Below are 21,550 nucleotides of genomic sequence, written 5' to 3'. Positions count from 1 at the left end.
TGCTGTGCTATGATACAAAGTGTACTTGGTGCTTATAGCTTATCTATGGGACACAGTGGTGGGTATTAACTGTTTTATTGGGTGTAATCAGTCTAGCTTTTGTGTGCACATCTTCTTATCCATAAAATCTTGAACACTGGTTAGTATATATACATATACTGTAGTCTTTGCCCAAAATACCAAGATTTGCCTGAGGCTTCCATTGAGTTATTTGATGCTTTGGCTATGTTTGGTTTAAAGAAAACCACAGAAGGAATGATTTCAGTGTGATTATATTCCCCACTTGGAGCAATGTGGGACATTTTATTTCACCTACAAACAATACTCTAGTTTCATATCTGGTCATTGATATATTACTTCTTCAAGAAAAACATACTGAAGCACAGCACTGAAAAAGCAATGAGTCCAAACAACAGTTGCTTTGTAGCAGAGCTCATTTTATTGTTTAAACAGTTTTGCATAGGAAATATATCCACTTCCAGTAATTGACTGCAGTAAAAACAGCTGCTAGCAGTATAGGCTGGATATAACAGTAACAATCACAAAAAAAGTCAAGCGTTATTTACACTCATTTGTAATCTTGTGGCATTTTTTGCCCCTGCAACAACTGCAACCAGCTCAAAGGCAAGGCAGTGCCTACTGTTCATAGCTGTAAAAATGGAAAGGCATGAAAGCAACAGAAAAAAATTAAATAAAAAAGGCCTTCACTATACAGCTTGTTGAAGGACACCTGTTTTTCTTAAACTGTGAGTAAAAACACAAAACCTTGATAAAGTGATTCTATAATGTACATTCAGAACATACATCAATATTTGCATACAATGCTGTGTTTTCACAATCACTACTAATAACCGTTATGACTTTATAACATTTGTTGGTGTTAGTGTTGTTGGCATGCTATAAACTCACCTACCATAATACCATTGAATTTGCAATGGGCATAAAAGTGTCACAAGACCCCCTTCTCTTCAAAAAGCAAAAAAAAAAAAAAAAAAAAAAAACTCTGCTGTGGAGCTGGCAATCTTTTTTTTTTTTTTTTTTTTTACCTGACATTTTTGTCATCAACTATAGTACTAAGTGTAGTCTAGGAAACACACTGCCAAACTATTACTGGATCTCTGTTAAATAGAGACTGGGGTTTACCATTTGACAAAATTATCCAAAATTGAACAAAGCACAAAAAAAAAAAAAAAAAAAAAAAAGAACGAAAACCCAAGATTTTTAAATAAACACTAAAAAGAAGAAATGTTTGGGGGGTTAAAATATGCGAAGAGGAATCCCATAAATTCTGCTGACTGTATTTTTCTATTCCCTAAAGAAATTTCCATGCTTTCATATTTACAATGGAACATCCACTGAGACTTTGAGCTGAAACAGGCACTGGTTGAAATATTTTTCTTTCTTTCTTTCTTTCTTTCTTTCTTTCTTTCTTTCTTTCTTTCTTTCTTTCTTTCTTTCTTTCTTTCTTTCTTTCTTTCTTTCTTTCCTTTTTTTTTTTGGTAAACATTTCATAATATGCTGGTTTTTATATTACTGTTATGTCAGTGATCACTCATGCTGTTGTAAATGCCCTAGAAATGGAAATATGAGAATAGATGTGGACCAAAATTTCGTCCTGTCATTTCCCTGCACTGACGCACAGAAGAGCTGAAAATACACATTGAATGAGTTCCACTGGTCCTCCTTGCATAAGTTACTTCCATGTGGCTTCTCATGAGCCATGACCTTGGCTTTTACAGCTTTACCAGGCCATTGCCTTACTGCTTTTAACAACTGAATTCTGCAACAAATACTATTTTCTAAAAGATCAGCCCTTTGAAAAAAGAAACTGCTGTATATCGCTACTATAGTGAGGGGAAGTGCTCCAAGCTACTTTGACAACATTCAGATCAACTAGATACAAACACTCAGGCTAATCAGAGCATCATCACTAGCTAGACGTAATCCAAACAACAAACAATGTGCCAATGAAAGGGGTAGTGGGAACTGCAGAAAGTGCAAATGCTCATCTGTTTTCCTCCCGTGATGGCAACATGAAAAAGACATCTGTGGGTCCACACAAAGGCTTCTTGGAGTACCGAGCCTGCCTGAAAAGTATGCAGCATTCATTCTAACATGTTTATCGCTGCCCATGGCAGACATATGTAAGCAGAATGGCAGAAAAATCTCTGTACATGGTCTGGTGGGTCAGCATCTATTGACGGGGGAAATAATGCACATTTTATTTTGCACAAGACAGCAGAACAATCTGTGAAGTTGTGTAGCGACATTACCCTGGTAGTTTTTTATTTTGTTGTTGTTGGGAGACTCAAATCAGGTGACTTTATACTAAAGTGACTAGGAGTTCCCCAACGGATCAAAACAACAACAAAACAAAATAAAAAAAATAAAAAGATAATTAAAAAAATAATAATAATGACCCTACAAATTTTAACATTATTTATCTTTTCCTGTTTTCAATATCACATAATCACATCACACACACACTCTCTCTATGGCCACACTAACAAAACAACACTTCAAACATTTATGAAATGTCTCAAGGATCCAAGTTACTCAACACGAAAAACAACAAAAGACCTTCATCATTTTGTTTTAAACATTTACAGTCCAATACAGGAATTCACCCAACTTTATAAGTAACAAAAAAAAAAAAAGAAATTACATATTCAACCTTTTTATGTACTGTATCGGACAGCTGTTGAGTTGTAACACGAATTTAAAGTAAAAAAAGTATTGTATTTTTTAATGTTTTTGGGTTTCACTAAAAAACACGGACATCACTTAAATTCACGAATATATAAGTCAAATGTTTTTCTTTTTACAAACGGGGAAAGAGAAATTTACAGTGTACACACTTTTGTCAACAAGGAAGGCATTTCAATAGAAAGAGCCTCATGTACTCTCCTCTCGTAGTGTCAGAATCATCTTGAAACACACACTGACGTATCCATCTACAAACAGTGCACAAAGCTGCCAGAACAAATTTTCAACCCATACGACTACTACTGAAAACTATTGCTATTGCCAATCTATTACAATGGCCATCAAGATGACCCCTACCTATGGCCTCCTTCACAGCTTCCAGCAAGAGAATGACTCTTTGACTCTGACACTCCCACCACTCCAGGAGGAAATGCACTTCAGTTGCACTGGCAACAGTGCACATTGAATGGGGTGGCTTTTTTTTAGCTTAATCACATACATGAAAAAAAAAAAAAAAACATCTCGGTGAAGGAGGAGAGATTCAGCTTGACTTGAGGTCTCAGAAGCAGACTGAATAGTGATTTAAGGGCTACAATTTAAAACCTTAATGATGAGGAGTGTTATTATAAAGAGGCCATCTATTAATTGATTCTGGTAATGCCGTTAAGCAAATTGCCTGAGTTTTTATTTATTTATTTATTTTTTAACTGAAAGACACTATGGGTGGATGATTGCCTATATGCTGTAGGTGCAAAACCATTTTTTTTTTTTGATCCTTAAGACCATAAGAGCATTAAGTTATTTCCTTTCACATAATATTGAAAATAACAATATATAACTTGAGATAAATTTTGAAAAATTATTTTCACCATGGGGGTATTTGTCTATGGACTATGATGTCAATAAGGCTTTAAATTTGAAAACTTAAAAGGGAAGAATAAAAATCTGTGTGAATTTACTGATTGTGACAGATCTAACACGCAGTAACTTGCGTGACATTGATTGTAGCGCATTTTATAACAAGTCACTTGTTTGTAAAAATTTAAGGCATTTACTTGGGAATTGCATATAGCTACATTGTTAACCGGACAAGGTGAACAGGGTAGGGAAGATATCTGATAATAATAAAAAAAAATGCCAGCATTTAACACTTTACCCTAGTGTGCATAATTCGCCATTGATTGTCACTCTCAAGTCAAGCTGTCTCCCCTAAGAAAGTCAATTTCTTCTGAAGGTCAAACTAGCCTCCCAGGTGGGAAGTTTGAAGGAGTTTGTTAGTCACAGTAGACAAATCAGTGACTTTGCAGCCATGTTAGACCAAATGGTGCCCTCTTTGCCGACATGCTTCAAAGTGTAGAAAAAATTCTTCCCCTTACAGAGAATACAAACAAACGCATCTCTCACGCACCTCTCTGCCTTTAGGTACACTCAAGGGGAAAAAAAGACCTTGTCACATGCTGCATAGAAAGCAGTTCCCACTTTGGTCAAATACCATTAAAAAAAAAGGAGAGGAAAAAAAAAGAAAGGAAAATAACAACATCATCAACAACAACAACATAGAAAAAGAAATTAAATGTTTAAACTGTTTATTTCTGTACTAGCTTCTAATAATCTACATAGCTAAAAGCACTACCTATATAGGCAAAACTTGGTATTGCATAATTCTTTTAAATCTGGACCCGCCCACCCCAATAATGACTGGAAGATGGAAAAACAAACTACACATGATTCAAACAAAAGAAAAAAAAATGACAACCACCAAAATACTGAGAAAAAAAAGAAAATAATAATAATAATGCTGGTTGATTATAAACTTTAGAACGGTAACTATACAGCCTTGATACGCACTGTAAATGTGAGATAAAGTAGTAAATGAAGCTAAAAATCAATGTCACAATTTCATCCAGAGTACAAAATATTTCTTATCATAAAAATGTTACTTTTTCCCCCTAAATCGGTAATAAATGCAGCAAAAACAAGTGTAGTGATGTTTTCTATAGTCGAACGCAAGGCACGTAATGTGGACTATATATTTTCGTGCAAATTAAGATTATTGGAAAGATTAATTATATAAATATGTCTGATTGGAGAGGCAATGGCATTGCAAATGCCAGAAGCAATCATCGATTTCTGGGGACCGCGACAGTTGAAACTACCAAAGTGGGTTTGAAATAAGCACCTTGAGACCTCGCCTCAGCCTGCAAGTTAGTGTTGAAATGTGTACAGCTTTACACATACACATCACCAGCCTGCAATCCTCTTGTTTTTCATGATATCAAATGTAAACAGTAGCTTTACAAGCCAACATCTGAATAAACATGCATACTAGATTGGTGAGTAATATGTAAAAAAAAAAAAAAAAACATTTTATACACTCTGTGTGTTTGAGTCTTTTTTTCATCGACTTTATGTTTTAATCTTAATAAATAAAAAAAAATAAAAAACTACCCGCATGTTTGGGTACGGCTCAAAGTAAGTGCTGTCTTGTTCGTGTTCAGTTATGCTCACGTGCACGTTCACTGTCAATCCCACTTTCCTCTTCTACCCTCAGCTTTCTCTAGTGTCCCGAATCAAGGATGCAATTTTATTTTTTTATTGATCGAGGTTCACTTTTTTAAATTATTTTTTATTAAAAAATTTTGTTAAGTTAACATTTACTCCCCGTTCCTTTAGAGTCTTAGGGCAGACAGACTGTGATAGCTTCCCTTCAGTAAAATCATTTAAATTGCACTTGCCTCTTGTGAGATATTGACTTATTTTTCTCAAAATTGTTTTCGAAGTAAATTTAAAAAAGGGTAGTATTTCTTACCTAGTTATTCAGGCATTTTCTTTCCTTGAAGGAAAACAAAGTTTTTAGAGTTCTTAACTCTGGATAGGAAAATCCAACCTTTACCTTAAAAGAACATTAGCACAGGATTGACATGATTACATATTAAAAAGATTTTGCACCATGGGCAAATTAAATTCTGAGGGTAATATGAAAATAGAAACAGTCTGTTCATTGAAAATTGTTCCTATGGTTATGTAACGAATACGATGAGCCTTTGTTTGATGATAGTTCGTTTCAATTGCAGCCTGCTTTACAAACCATCCAATCAGCCAGCCCTTGTGTGATCACCCCCTTCTAAATCATTTTGTAAAACTAGTAATCGTGACATGAAACAAGAGAAACACTAACAAGAGAATAGAATGTCATGCATATACAGTAAGGCATCTAAAGTTTGTATGGTAAAGATCACAGTATCTCAGTTCAGGGACTTTCTTACACAATGACTGACTGGCGTGGAGTGGCTCGTATCAGAAGAGAACACTTTGACCCAACTCACTCTACTGCACTATCCCAATGTTCTTGAGAGCCTGGGACAAAGGTTCATGTCGATTGTATAAGTGCTGCTTGCTGGTTTTTCCGAGGACCTGTATCTCCTGGGTCCAGTTTCAGGCCCCCTTTAATTGCTTGATTCTGCCTGGAGGAGGGGCTCACCAATGATGTTTATGCTGTAATTCTGGACATTTGTTGGCAGAATCGGAGTCCCGTTCGACACTTGGAATGGAATTAAGCTCGCCCAGGTACCAGGACTGCAGACACACAGGGGAAAGACAGATTATGAGGGTTATTAAAAAAGAAATCAAATATATTGCACAAGATAAATTCATTACACTGATCACAACTAATCACAAACAATACTTACAGTATTTTTTATTAATACTGTTTACATAGTAACTCTAGATGCCTTACTGTGGGCATGACAAATACATAGTTTTAAAATACAGTTACATTACTACATTAAATGTTTATTTAAAGTTATCATTAAACATTAAATTATTTAAATCTGAAACTGTTAATGAAAGAGCCATGTCAGATCTAGACTTTTTTCCACCCTCTTTTGAAAAATACCTTTATCCTTAAACACACACATGGACACACACACAAATAATATGAGTTCAGGATTGTGTCAGAGAACAGGATATCCCAGAGAAAAAAAGCACCCATAATGCAAATGTATGGGGGAAGTTTCCCCAAGAACACGCTCCCATCTCAGTCCCCTGGAGCTGACACCCACTTTCAGATCAATAGGGTTAAGTTAGCGAGACTGTCTACAGAACTTTTCTATCTGCATTCAGCACGTTAACGACTCAACAACACGAGACTGTTAATTGTGAGCCGTGGTGCGAATCTCGGCTGCAAAAGCACTGGGGTGGACAAACAGCATGTTGTTCCCTGGGGGGAGGACAGGGGAGGTGAATGGTGCGTACATGTGTCGAATAATTAGACAGGCCAGAATCCGGAGCCCTGGTATTCCCCCCTTCTTTACCCCAGCCCTGGTCTGAAATACCTGTCTCAGCCAATCGCCTAACAAAATTTTTCTGCTCACAGATTACAGGCTGTACTCCTGCTCTGTCAACAGTGCCTGGTGCACACAGTCACCTCTTTGTCCCCCCCCCCCCCCCCCCCCCCACCCCCCATCCAACTGGTGTCTTTTTTGCCCCTGAAAAAGAAAAGGGACAGGCCTGGGGAGGGGTGGAGTGCGGTTGGCTGATTGAAGGAGAAGGAAGGGGACTGTTTTCTGCAAAGACTTTTCCCTGGGTTCGCTGCTTTGGATGCAGGTGCAAAGCTTTAGTGTGCTTTTCTTTGGGAGTTTGTTGTTTGTTTTCTGAGGGGGGGACAAGGGCTAAAGCCAGTGGCTGGTGAAGGATAGGGACCCAGCGGATGTGGAACAGTGACTTTATTCTTCCTGAGGTAGCCCGGGGTTATACGGCTGACTGTCACCCTGAAAGCAGCTAAGGCTTCAGTCTGAGATTTACACTAATCACTTGCAGACAATGCCTAAAATCTTGTTTAAATAACAGAGCTTCAAATTATGATTTCAGCGCACATTTTGTCAGACTTTAAGGAGAAAGAGTCACAAAGAGATTCACAAAAACAACCAGTTTCCACTTTTTTTCGGAATTCTTTCAATAAATAAATAAATAATTAATTAAATTAAATTAAAATTATATATATATATATAATTTTTTTTAATTTAATTATTTATTTATTTATTTATTGAACGCAATAAATTATATATATATATATATATATATATATATATATATATATATATATATATATATAATTTTTATTTGATTTAATTAATTACTTATTTATTTATTGAAAGAATTCTGACTTTCGAATTTAAGAAGCTGGTTCATATATAATCCCAAAACACAACATAGTGGTCTCTTAGACAGGGAAAGTTAGCACAAAGAAATTAAAGCATCCAGGAAAAGGATCACTAATAGGCCAGAAAAAAACAGACTACGACCCATTAAGCTTGTAAACTGTCTCATGCACTAGTGCCCTAAACTTTGCCTTTGCAGAGCATCAATAAACAGTGTCTGATGGATTGCCATGGAGTGGGATATTCCCAAGTACAAGGTTCAGTCTGGTGTTACCTACTGTCTGGTTTCCCCGGCTACCAGACAAGCGCAGATGTGATGGGCCCCTTTCACATGGGAGAATGGTGTTATGTGGGATAAAAGGGAGAACAAACATCTTTCCTCCCTTATCAGATTCTTATTCTTCACAAATCACTTAGTCTCTCATCTCAAAAGTCCACCCTCCTGCAGGAGCAAAGCATGGGCCTGCTTCATTTTGGAATGAGACACTCAATTAGATTATCTAATGCCATTTTAATGGATTGCTGACCCAATTCCTACAGGATGGCAACAAGCAAGTCTGGCTTGAATTCAATTTGTGTTGAGCTGTGGACTGGCATGCATCACACTGCGGCACTGCAGCTTTGCTAGTCCATGCAACTGACAAATCACATTTCCAATGTCAATGACCTGACGTCATCTCTTCAGCTGCATTAATCTTCATCTGAAATACACAGCACACATTCTGCCTCTATCAACTGTGTTGCAAGTTTGTTTTTTGCAGTTGAAAGAAACATGATAATTAGTAAACTTTTATTGAATATTTTAAATGTAAAATCTGTGCATTTTTTTTCAATGCTCGTTAATGTTAGCCATAAAAAAATAAATTTAAAAAATCTTAAAAGGGTGAGCAACTGCTACAGAACATTTTTTCCCTCGTACTCCGTGTGGTCTATTAGGAGGCCAGAAAGGGGGCTGTAAAGAAAGCAGGGGCCTGTAACCCTGATGTCTAGAGAAGGAAGTGAGAGTGTGTTCAGTGTGACTTTGCTTTTCCACAGAGTTTTCTGCAGTGAGGAAGTGCTGAGCAAGTCCTTTCCCACAGCAGAGACCTGGAGGGGGAGACTACAAAAGTGGAAGAAAGAGGATATAGTTCAGGGACATATTGCTCACATTAGGCCCACCTTACACTAAAATTTGATCTCATAAAGTAGAAGTGAATACTCCTTCCCTTAAAATCCCATAAATATGTGGCAATGATATATGCTATAATATATGAATAACAAAATATATAGGCACAATATATTTGTGTGTGTGTGTGTATGGTATATATATTATATATTATATATATTCCAAAAAAAGTAGTAGTAATGTCAGTAGTAAATATCAGTTTACATTTCCAAACATTATTTTTTGCCACTAATAGTAATAATCCAGTATGATTTGTGTTTGCACAAGGAGTCTGACAATAGCCAGTGCTCCACATGGAGATCTGATCTCACCATCATTCAGTCTGTCTGGAATAACATGAAGAAACAGAACAAACTGAGACCTGAAGAATTCTGGCAATGTCTCCAAGACACTTCAAGAAACCTACCTGCAAAGCTACCCGAAAAACAATGTGCAAGTGCACCTAGGACAAAGCTTTTTTAAACGCATAGTGTGGTCACATCAAATGTTTATATAATTTAGTTTAGTTAATAGAAGTTAATTAATACAAATCTATTTATGCCATTATTTTTGATGGCATCCTTATTTTACAGCATTTTTATACAAGTGCCTAAAACACAATACTGATGGTGATGACCCACTTCAAGTCGAACAAGCCTAATGATTCAATGAACCATTCTTAAAGAGCCATTTACTTCACTCCTGAAAGAATTTGAAAGCCATTTAAATGAATCAAATAAATGAATAAATGACTCGATGACATAGGGCCCTATTTTAACGATCTAAATGCAAAGTGTAAAGCGCACTGCGCAGGTGCACTCAGGGCGTGTCCAAATCCACTTTTGCTATTTTAACGATGGAAAAACGGGTTGTCCCTATTCTCTTAATGAGTAATGGGTGTTTTTTGGGCATAACGTGTAATAAACCAATCATAGTCTCATCTTCCATTCCCTTTAAGAGCCAGTTGCACTCATGGCACAATGGATTTGCTATTTACATGGCGGAATATGGCAAGCGCAAAGTCAGAACGCGTCTCCAAAATGAAACAGAGCTGTTCATGTGCAAGCAAATAGCCTAATTCTGATACATGTGATGACTATCCATGTAGGCATTTATATATATATATATATATAGCCTACAAAAAAAAAATCTTATGCATTGCAATCCTTTAATTGTTTTATATTTGGCATGTTTGTGTACTGCTGTGCGTCCCTGTGTTTAATAAGCAGCGGTATACACTCTTTAAATAACAAAGAAAAAACATTGCGACAGAGTTTAAACTAGGTTTGAGCTGGTCTGTGGGGCAATCTATTTTCAGCTCCTCAAAATAGTATTGCGCCAGCAATGCGCCTGGACTCGCCTCCTTTTTAGACCAGCATGCCCATGGGTGCAAAAATGAGTGCAAATGCATTTGCTAATTAAGCGATGTGGTGCTTGACGGAAAAATGCGAATGGCGCCGGACTGAAACTAGCAAACACACTTGTGCTGCGCCTTGCATCGCATTGCGCCGGGTGTATAATAGGGCCCTACTGGCAGTTTATTATTTAGAGTATAATTTAATTAAATAAATCAATTTATATTTTCATAGTAATAATAATGAAATTAAGAATTAAGAATAAATTATTAAAGTTATAGTTCACCCAACCAAAAATGACAATTCTGTCATCATTTACTCACATGGTCCAAAAGAGTATTGTGTAATACATTTTATCAAACAAAATATTTCTTTCTGAACCCACTTTTATTAATCTCTGTTTGATGCTTTGCACAACAATGACTTTAAATGATCTTTTTAGAGTAATGTCTCCCAATTTGATGTGCGATTAATTAATCACCACATCATGTAATTGATATAATAATATAATATATATATATATATATATATATATATATATATATATATATATATATATATATATATATATATATATATATATATATATATATATATATATATATATATACACACACACACACACCCTAAGCACACAATAAGTTATCACAAATATATATATGTGAATATATACAAAATGTGTGAGCTCTGTAAGATGCATTATCTCTGAAGAAGGGATTCAAGAAATATTATTAGTATTATTAATATTCTTTTTTTTTTCTTTAATTGATCTTGATTTCAATTTAAAATTATTTTAGTGTTAGGCATTTATTTAAAAAAAAAAATCAGTGCAAAGCTTTAATGCAGAAGGGCAGATGAGGTTATTAACCAGAGTAAACAGTCTTCACTGCCTCAGCTTAGAAAACCCAAGCTTAGCGGTGACCTTTGCAAATATGCAGCTCTCTCCTGTCAGTGACAGGATGCTGCTGCACTAATGCTGGAATTCTGCTCTTTCCCGGCAGTAATCATCTTTCTAACTTTCTGACTTTCAGGAAGGTAAGGATGTTAATCATTAATTTATTTGATTAATGAACTCATCAACTGTTCTTCTTTATAACTACAGTACAGGTGCTGGTCATATAATTATAGAATATCATCATTTATTTCACTAATTCCATTCAAAAAGGGAAACTTGTATATTATATTTATTCATTACACACACACTGATGTATTTCAAATGTTTATTTCACTTACTATATATGTTTATAACTGATAACTAAGGAAAATCCCAAATTCAGTATCTCAGAAAATTAGAATATTGTGAAAAGGTTCAATATTGAAGACACTTGGTGCCACACTCTAATCAGCTAATTAACTCAAAACACCTGCAAGAGCTCTGTGTCTAAGCACATTAATAGAGAGGCGAAGGGAAGGAAAAGGTGTGGTAGAAAAAAAGTGTACAAGCAATGGGGATAAACACACCCTGGAGAGGATTGTGAAACAAAACCATTCAAAAATGTGGGGGAGATTCACAAAGAGTGGACTGCAGCTGGTGTCTGTGCTTCAAGAACCACTATGCACAGACATATGCAAGACATGGGTTTCAGCTGTTGCATTCTTTGTGTCAAGTCACTCTTGAACAACAGACAGCCTCAGAAGCATCTAAAGACAAAAAAGACTGGACTGCTGCTGAGTTGTCCAAAGTTATGTTCTCTGATGAAAGTAAATTTTGCATTTCCAATTGGATATCAGGGTCCCAGAGTCTGGAGGAAGAGAGGACAGGGACACAATCCATGTTGCATGAGGTCCAGTTTAAAGTTTCCACAGTCAGTGATGGTTTGCGGTGCCATGTCATCTGCTGGTGTTGGTCCACTGTGTTTTCCGAGGTCCAAGGTCAACGCAGACGTATACCAGGAAGTTTTGGAGCACTTTATGCTTCTTGCTCCTGACCAACTTTATGGAGATGCAGATTTCATTTTCCAACAGGACTTGGCACCTGCACACAGTGCCACAGCTACCGGTATCTGGTTTAAGGACTATCGTATCCCTGTTCTTAATTTGCAAACTCGCCTGGCCTTAACCCCATAGAAAACCTATGGGGTATTGTGAAGAGGAAGAAGCAATATGCCAGACCCAAGAATGCAGAAGAGCTGAAGGCCACTATCAGAGCAACCTGGGCTCTCATAACAACTGAGCAGTGCCACAGACTGTTCGACTCCATGCCACACCACATTGCTGCAGTAATTCAGGCAAAAAGAGCCCCAACTAAGTATTGAGTGCTGTACATGCTCATTCTTTTTATGTTCATACTTTTCAGTTGGCCAAGATTTCTAAAAACCCTTTCTTTGTATTGGCCTTATGTTATATTCTTATTTTCTGAAATACTGAATTTGGGATTTTTCTTAGTTGTCAGTTATTATCATAAAAATGTAAAGAAATAAACATTTGAAATATATCAGTATGTGTAGTCAGTATGTAATATATAAGTTTCACTTTTCGAATGGAATTAGTGAAATAAATAAACTTTTTGATGATATTCTAATTATATCACCAGCACCTGTACATAGATATATACTTTAGTTATAAAGAAGAACAGTTGATGAATATAGCCTGCTTCTAGAAGTCTGACAACAAATGTAAAGAAGGCTGACCAAGCGTGACTTTCCATTATATTTCCATTTCATTAATTCATTGATTCCATTAATCATAAACAATATTGTCTCTAAGATGGGCAGAGGCACAAAAAGTGTCAGAAAGCAACTCTTGCCTCTGAGACCCATTTGTAACGAATGATGTCTGTCACTAACAGTCAGTGAATGACAAAAGCATTTAAATAGTTTTATGATAGTTTTTAACACAGGATAAATTCAACTCTTAGTGAAGTTATGTCTTATGGCTATTTTGAAATCAGGATGACAGGCTATAGTCATCCAACCTCAGTAATTTTATATAATCAGTTTATCTTAATATAGCTTTTGCTAAAATATTTTTAGAAGTATTTGGTGAATAAATCAGAAGATTAAACTTAAAGATAGTTCTAGTGTGCTGTGTTTTAGCATGCTAACAATAACTGCTTTATGCAAGTATAGCAAAGCCATTGAGAAGCTGCATCTCTAAATGCATCCACATGTAGCACCTACAACCACCAAATCCACCAATTTCAGCGAATAATTCTCTCATGTTATTTCAATGTGAAGTTCCTATGAATTTGGCCGCAGATTGTTCATCCAGATGTTCACAGTCTTGAAACAGCCTGAAAAAGGTTTGTGAAGTTCTCTTTATGACACTTTGAGAAACCAAAGTTTAATGAAGGGCAAATGAGATGGACCTAAAACATTTGGAAATATAGTTAGAAGTCAAAATGCAAATAAGTACATTCAATTTTCTATCATGTCTGCACATCTTTATCTTATGGCCTTAAACACGAATACATGAACAAAATTCATCACAAATTACATACACTTCTGCTTTTGTCTGTATTTCTCTTTCTTTTTTTCTTATTTTTTTGTGATGAGTGCAAAAGCACAGAAAAGGGGGGCTCGATCTGGACAGGATTGGAAGTGGTTTTGGACAATTGCAGATATAGGTTGTACATGGTAATATTTAATGGAGAGGTGGGTTGAAAATAAAGGAAACGTTTACCTTTGCCAAGAAATCCCCAAAGCCTCCTCTGAGCCATATGACCTGATGTTTTGATTCACGGGCCAGTCACAAATCCTTAGCTGTCAATCAAACACCTCTCAGTCAGACAACTGGGCTAGCACAACGGCACTAACACACATTTAGCATGCAACAAGACCTGGAGCAAGACCTAAGCTCATCTCAACATATATTGTTACATATATCTGATGATAATCTTACATGAATAGATTAAGAAAACATCATCACTAATGTTCAGGATTAATAATTCTAAATTAGATCTTAAATCTTACGTTCTGGGCCTAATTTAAATTACAATTAGATTCCATTAAAGAAAGTTGCCATCAAAATGTCAAAAGTGTCATGCAATAACATTAGTGGTCTGATTATTAAACATCCTGAAAGCAAAAGAAGCGGTTAGTATACAAAAATGTGTGCTGGGTTACATGAAAGCTATTCATCTATCACAGAATGCACTGGAATGGGAGGAGGCACATGCATTCCAAGTGGTACATGCAGTTACAATCACTTAATTGTTGTTAGAAATTGTCAAAGCAACCCGTTTTCACTAAAGCATACCTTGAAACATTCTATGTGAGACTAATCTTGGTCAGTAGAGTCAGATTGTTTTTGGTCACAATTGAATAAAACACCAATTTTTTTTTTTTTTTTTTTTTTTTTTTTTTTTTTAAGGGGAGACACTGTAGGCAAAACTATTAGTTTTTTTTTTTTTTTTTTTTTTTTACCCTATTCACCTGCAGTATTTACACACAAGCATGCAACAAGCTGTATGCATGAAAGTGTGAGAAACCATCCACAAAAACAACATCAGAGTAAATCCTGACACTTAGTGGAACATTCCATTTGCTAATGCCACCCTGCCACATACAAAAGTGGCAAAAAAGCCTTCATCAGGTGCAGCCACTCTCTGAATATTCATTGGCACACTGTCAATTGCTCTTTCCATTCTTGGAAAGCACCTATACACTCCCAAATCAAATCTGTATTCTGTTGCAATATAACTAGGAAGGTGAATTGATTTTCAAAGATCAATTCTCACCAAAGAGTTTTGGGTGGCTGAAATACACATAGCTGAATATTTAGTCTGATAATGTGATATTTCCCTGGGTTAAAGAAACATAAATCAGGTGAGCAACTCTTAACACTTAATAGGAACTTCAATTGTAGCTTAGGGGTCCTGTCAAAAGTTGGGGTGGGGTAAGTGTTTTTGAAAAAAGTCTCTTATGCTCAAGGCTGCAGTTATTTGGTCAAAAATACAGTAAAAAACTAATATTGTTAAATATAATTACAATTTAAATATTTTTAAATATATTTTTTTTCTGTAATGGCAAAGCTACATTTTCAGTCTTTAGTGTTATATGAACCTTCAGAAATCATTTTAATATACTGATTTGGTGCTCAAGAAACATTTGTTATTACTGTCAATTTTAATATTAACAAAAAGTTTATAAAAAAGTTTTATATATATATATATATATATATATATATATATATATATATATTATTTTCAGACTAAAAATTACTGAGCTACACCCGTCTACAAAGTCAGTTCTGAGAAAAATCATGTTGAAGTTTTCTGAAGGTTCCAAGCAAATTCACCTAGCAATGCTGCATTTTTTCCTCCACTTACTTTCTTAATATTAATTACTATATTAGTAATCACAGTATAGCCATTTTTATTTTATCTTTCTTAGAAAAATTCTGAACAGATGCAAAACAACAACAACAGTAGAACAAATATAAGAAAGAAACAGGCCTAGTGCATTACTTTTTTTCATTTTACATCTAAACAAAAGAATTCAAGAAAAAATAATCAAATTGTAAAAATCACTTTGTGTGTTCATCACAAATAAACTGATTATTAAAACTACAAAAGCAGCTCAATCAAGAGCAGTGATTTTTTTTATTTCTTTTATTTTATTGTTAGATTAATGAGACAGATGGCCTATATAGTCCTACTCTACTGCATGGATCTAATATAATGTTACACATCAGATGTTTTCCCCAAACAGTTTCTGATAACATACAATGTTTGCGTTAAATACTGCAATTCTGTGTATACAGTGTGTATATTTATTGGTATCGCGGACTAGCAGAAGCGCCTTTATGTGCATCATTCAAATGTCAGTCAGTGGCAGCGCATGAAAAAAAGCAGAGAAAAGGGTACACCTCTCAGAAAACATACAAATAAAGACACTTTTAGATATTTAATTACTATTTGGGGCATTGGGATTGCTAGATGAGGGCTTCATTAACTAATTTTGTGAAAAACCTAAAATTCAACCAAAATCTTTTAATAAAATCAAATAATTTTTCATTTGTATGTTAACTCAAAATTTGTCAGTGCGTGTTCCGAGTAATTTTGCAAACACGAGTCACATTCATTATTATATCAAAGAATTCTTTGACGGAGAGAATTAGATTTTATGAACTTAAACTTTTGAAAAAAGTTAAGTGCCATTAAAGCTTGATTTGTTCTAAAGAGTGACTAATAGAAAAATATGTGAGGTATTTTCACATTGCTGTGTGCGGATATCCACCTCCGTCAGTACTCCCAACCCTACTTTAACGAACTCTAGTAATAAGCATGTGTGTATATTAGAGAGAGAGAGAGAGAGTGCTCATTCTCGAGTGACCTGAAGCCAGAAAACAATGGCACTGGGGCAAAGTCTGAGGTCAGATATTAGACTGTTTTGGTAGTGCACATTCCTTCATCCTGTTTTGGTCGACCTCACACATTGAAAAAAACACTCACTCATACAATATGTGCTGAAAGGCTACTAGATTGTGTTGTATTGTGTGTATCCTCAGTGTAAAATTTTACTGAGGATATTAAGAGTCGGAATTAAGAGGTGATTTCAGGTTTTCAGATTAGTTTGAACAGGTCCAAAACACAAACCACATATACACTAGAAAGTGTAAGAAAAACTAGAAAAAATGTTGCTTGTAAAAAATAAATAAATAAATTATATATTGCAAATATACCTTGAATTTTAACCTAAGCACAAGTGTGATGTTTACGAATTCTCTTTAATTTTAGTAGCGGTCTCATCTTCAGTGGAACATCTAAAACGCCACAGTGACACATAAAAGGCCATAGTCCTTTGCCATTAAATGCATAATAGGCTCTAGACTCGAGGTCGGTGGCGTTCTCATCACGGGTGCCATCTGTCACTGGCACCAGAATATCACAAAGGTACACCACGGCACAGCTAGCACCTTCACAGCTGTTAGTTGTGGCTGCTTTAGCATGTTTGCATCTGATAAAGCCAAATAAGTTTGTGATCACTGGTTATGGTGAGACGGAAGGGAAAGGCTGAAAGAGAAAGGAAAGAAGCCCTGGGGAAAGCAGCTAATGAAATCTTCTCCTCATTGGTGTTTTCACAAGCACAATACACAGGGGTATCAGTCTAGAGCAGGTGCTGCTGGGTTATGTGCATGAATGCTCATCTGTCATTCTCCCCTGTGTGTTTGGGTTTGGAGTAAGTTGTGAATGAACTTGATTTAACAACAGTGCTATCATGATGTTCACACTATAAGGACATCTGTCAATAAATGATGCTATATGTCTGATGCATTATATATATATATATATATATATATATATATATATATATATATATATATATATATATATATATATATATATATATATATATGCACATCTAGCTCTACGAACATCATACCACCAAATCATTAGACAAAACCCATGTCCATTCATTAACTGCACTTGATATCTATATATCTTTACACCATTACATTAATATGCTGTATATTAATTTATTTTTGAAGCCAAAAATAAATAAATAAATAAACACTGAAATATTGGTTGGAATGATATATAGGCATACATTTTGCTTTATTAATGATTAACTTCTATAACTTGATAATTTAGAGTAGTGAGTAATATGAAATTAGTATTTAAAATATGAGCTTTAAGCAAGCAATATTTATTCTTCATACACATTTATGTTGATCTGCCAGTTGTTTCTAATTATGATCTGAAGCTGATATTCTCAAAATGGACAAATATTGGCCTCTAATAAATTTGGGGTAATTAATTAAATTTAGATTTTTTTTTTTTTGTAGGTCTCATCTGGCCTTAAATTAAATTCTGCATCCTACTTTCTATATATTGGTGTCAGCCTTTGAAAAGCCGAAGTCATCTGACTATTAAAGCTTACTTTTTTAGGTCCAATGAATACACAGCCACAGCTCTCTGAAACACTGTTGCTACTTTGGATGAATATTCTTAATGGCTTATCACAGGAAACTGTCCATTACTCTAGTGGACACCATCCGAAAGCTGCCACTTCACTGTCTGAGCACCAAATCATACAGCGTCGCACATCATGTGTGCTGTGACAGACAACACAATATGTGAAGGAGAAACATCTCAGCTTCTCACATAGGCGATATATAAGCATACAGATGGTTCTCATAAATGAAATAAGCTCAAACAGTTGCTATGAGACCAATAGGAGGAGTGATTATTTATGTATGGACACACCCGATTGATTTACTGACTCCAGTATATGGAGGCTAAAGACAAGGCATGAATGTTTATGTAATGGAGTCATTACAGTGATGGTGTGTTTGAGCATATACAGAGTCCCTCTCTATGCTAGAAGAGGAATACATGGATAGAGAGAGGGAGAAAAAGAAAAAAAGGACAGAAAGGAATGTAAGAACAAAAAATGAAGAGAGAGAATTTGAATGAACAGTCAGAGAATAAGAGGAGGCATTAAGCAACAGAGAGAAAGAAAGAAAGTGTCCCGCTGAGCGTCTGGAGCTTTCTCAGTTTCCAGACGGCCTAGCTGAGCTGTAGGCAACACCCTGCCCCACAGCATGCTGGGAAAGGAGCACTACAGGTCTGTAAGGTGACGCCACGGTGACGGCTGTAATCCATACGCCCCACGTGTCACACCGCACGCTCTGACAAAAGCCCAGCAGGGGAACACAGGTGTCAATACATCTCATAATATCCTATGATAAATCACCTAGAATAAAGGCTGCTGTGTACGGGAGACATTATTTACACAACGAAATCGCTTGCTCTAAGGCTGCAGGTTAACTCGGGTAGGGACTGGCTATACAATTCTCACTTTCAAGGACAAACAAAAGCTCCGGCTCATATAAACATGATGGATGGTTGATATATCATCCTGTCTACATATGATCCCTCTCCGGTTTAAGTGAACTAGAGTTAAAACAAAAGGCATTAAGCAAGCCGTATGAGACACTACAGCAGATGCGATGCCTGTATGCGATACCTGTTAGAAGATATTTTAATCACTTATTCATCCAGCTTATGCACTGAATCACTTTTATCAATAACAGTTCCTCCTTCTATCCATCGCTTTGAATTTCTGCATTTTTAAAAAAGTAATTCTCAATCAAGAAAACAGGCTCATGTTTTTTTTATTTATTTATTAAGTAAGGCCTGCAGCATTTTTGCTGTTGGTGAGCTGTGCATTTCTTGGCCCTATCCAAGGATGCCAAACCAGAGAGCAATAAAAGTGAGGCTTGCCATTACTGTAACTGAGGAGCAGTGCAATAGAAAACCACTAATTATGATGTCGCCGTGTGCAGATGAATTCAATTAGGGAAGGGTGGAAAATACTGGCCTCAGACCATCCCCTTTCATGCTGCAGAAGACTGTTGAATGCGCACGCACACACACACACACACGCGCGCGCACACACAAACACACACATACTATACTGTTACTCTTTTTACAATACTAAATGTTTTGCCAAAAAAATACCATTTCAATAAATGCTTTATAAGCCAGGCCCGACATAAACCGAATCACTCAAGTTAAGTACTGCATTTAGCCATATATCATTATGTCCATCTGAAGACAATGCTAGCTATTGTTCCACAGTAGTTTTAACACAGCAAGACAAGATAAATTTTATGCTCAAATGGGTCTCAAAGGAGGTGATCGCAATAAAAATTCAAGTTGAACAAGCGTCCCTTGCTGTGTATAAATCCATCTATTACTTTTAACATAAACTAAATTGTTGAAAATGAAATGAAATCGGACTGTCTGAAACTACTTTATACTGAGTATAAGCATTATATATTACATGTTATGTATGTCATTTCTACATTTCAACAGCAGCCCCAAAAAGTATTTTTTCTTTGAACAATTTATGGTTGTCAAATGATGGTGGAGAATGTCCATAGCTAATGTGAGGCACCTGTGATTACTCTGCCAGGACACCTGTGTGTACTTGAGGGCAAGTGACCTCATACATACACTAAAATCAGACTCACAGAAAGAAAAAAAAAAAGTTGTGAGAAAATGTCTGGCATCATTTGTTGGTTTGATATTTTCAATTTATTAAGTATTTATATGGAAATCATTATAAAAGGTTTGGTCTTAGCTTATTTCTAAGAATTTGGACTCTGTATGTATGAATTTATGGAACCAATAGATTTCTGGTAAAAGTGACATTCACCCACACTTGCAAAAACCATAAGCCTCTAAACGTGACTGTGGTTACAGAGCAAGTGGAAATACATGCTCAATAACAGTGACTAACAGAGAAAATCTTTCCAGGAATGTCCATGGCATTAAACACTTTCTATGTGGCATCTCAGAATATGCTGTATGTGCCCAGCAGACACAGATGATTAACAAATGCTGACACTAAACAAACCTTTAGACAGTAGGAGTTTCCTCCTCTTTATTTCTCAACAGCCCTGTATCTTTACAGGGCCAAGACAGTGCCTAAACTTCATGACCAGATTATTTTATGGGCTGTCTGACCCGTTAGGAATACAGAACAGTTGGATGGGAATTTGAGAGAGAACAGGGGAAGGGACAGGGAGGATAAAAGGGAAAGGTAAAGGGGGTGAGTCATGTCTCACCTGTTGCTGGTGAAGAAAGGCTGGGTCTCTGGAGCTCAGTCCCACAAAACGGTTGGCAGTGGGAGTGCCTGGAGCAGAATAACCTACATACACCACACATTTTCAGTCAGTATTAAATATATTAATACAGCTTGTGTTGACAAGTTGACAGTATTAAAAAGTTTAGGGTCTGTATTTTTTAAAATTGAATTACAATTTCCACAAAAAGTATTTTCAAATGTGACAAGAAATGTTTCTCATAACATTTCTAACGTTAGTACAGAAACGAGATTAACTAACCTTCTGAGGATGTGGTGATTGGCTTGGTGTCAGCCATCGAGAGAGACACTGGTCTGACAGCACCGTGGTGGGGCGAGGGGGCCAGAACCGGCGTGAAGTGACCGGGCACTTTCCCCAGTACCTGGCCACTGCTGTTCGGCTGTGGCATTCAAAGAAAAAGAAGTCCGTTAACACACTAGGCCAATTGGTGTCATGTTTTTAAATTAAGCTAATAATCATGTTAACAAATTAATAACATTTTTTATGTTCTCTTATCTTCTGGCATAGGTGCTAGACAGCTGAATGTGCATTTTTCATGACTCATTCCAAGTTCATACAAATGCCAGAAATAGAGGGGGTTGAGGGAACAGAGGATGGAGAGGCAGACACAGAGTGAGCGTCTACCTCCT

The 21,550-nt window shown here is 36.1% G+C and overlaps 1 protein-coding gene across 1 annotated transcript in view; it reads right to left on the bottom strand.

The window, feature by feature from the left end:
• Positions 1-416: 416 nt before the first annotated feature.
• LOC127962348 (nuclear factor 1 B-type) overlaps positions 417-21,550 on the bottom strand; it is a gene marked incomplete at its 5' end in the record, with an annotated part of 72,376 nt that continues 51,242 nt past the window's right edge. Inside the window, 4 exon segments of the mRNA XM_052561922.1 lie at positions 417-6,282; positions 13,986-14,065; positions 20,883-20,965; positions 21,162-21,300. Coding sequence (XP_052417882.1) covers positions 6,153-6,282; positions 13,986-14,065; positions 20,883-20,965; positions 21,162-21,300 — 432 coding nt within the window.

This window comes from Carassius gibelio, chromosome B7 (genome assembly GCF_023724105.1).
Source record: "Carassius gibelio isolate Cgi1373 ecotype wild population from Czech Republic chromosome B7, carGib1.2-hapl.c, whole genome shotgun sequence".
Lineage (NCBI taxonomy): Eukaryota > Metazoa > Chordata > Actinopteri > Cypriniformes > Cyprinidae > Carassius > Carassius gibelio.
Note: the sequence above shows the minus strand (reverse complement) of the source record. Positions and strands in the feature narration are given on the sequence as shown.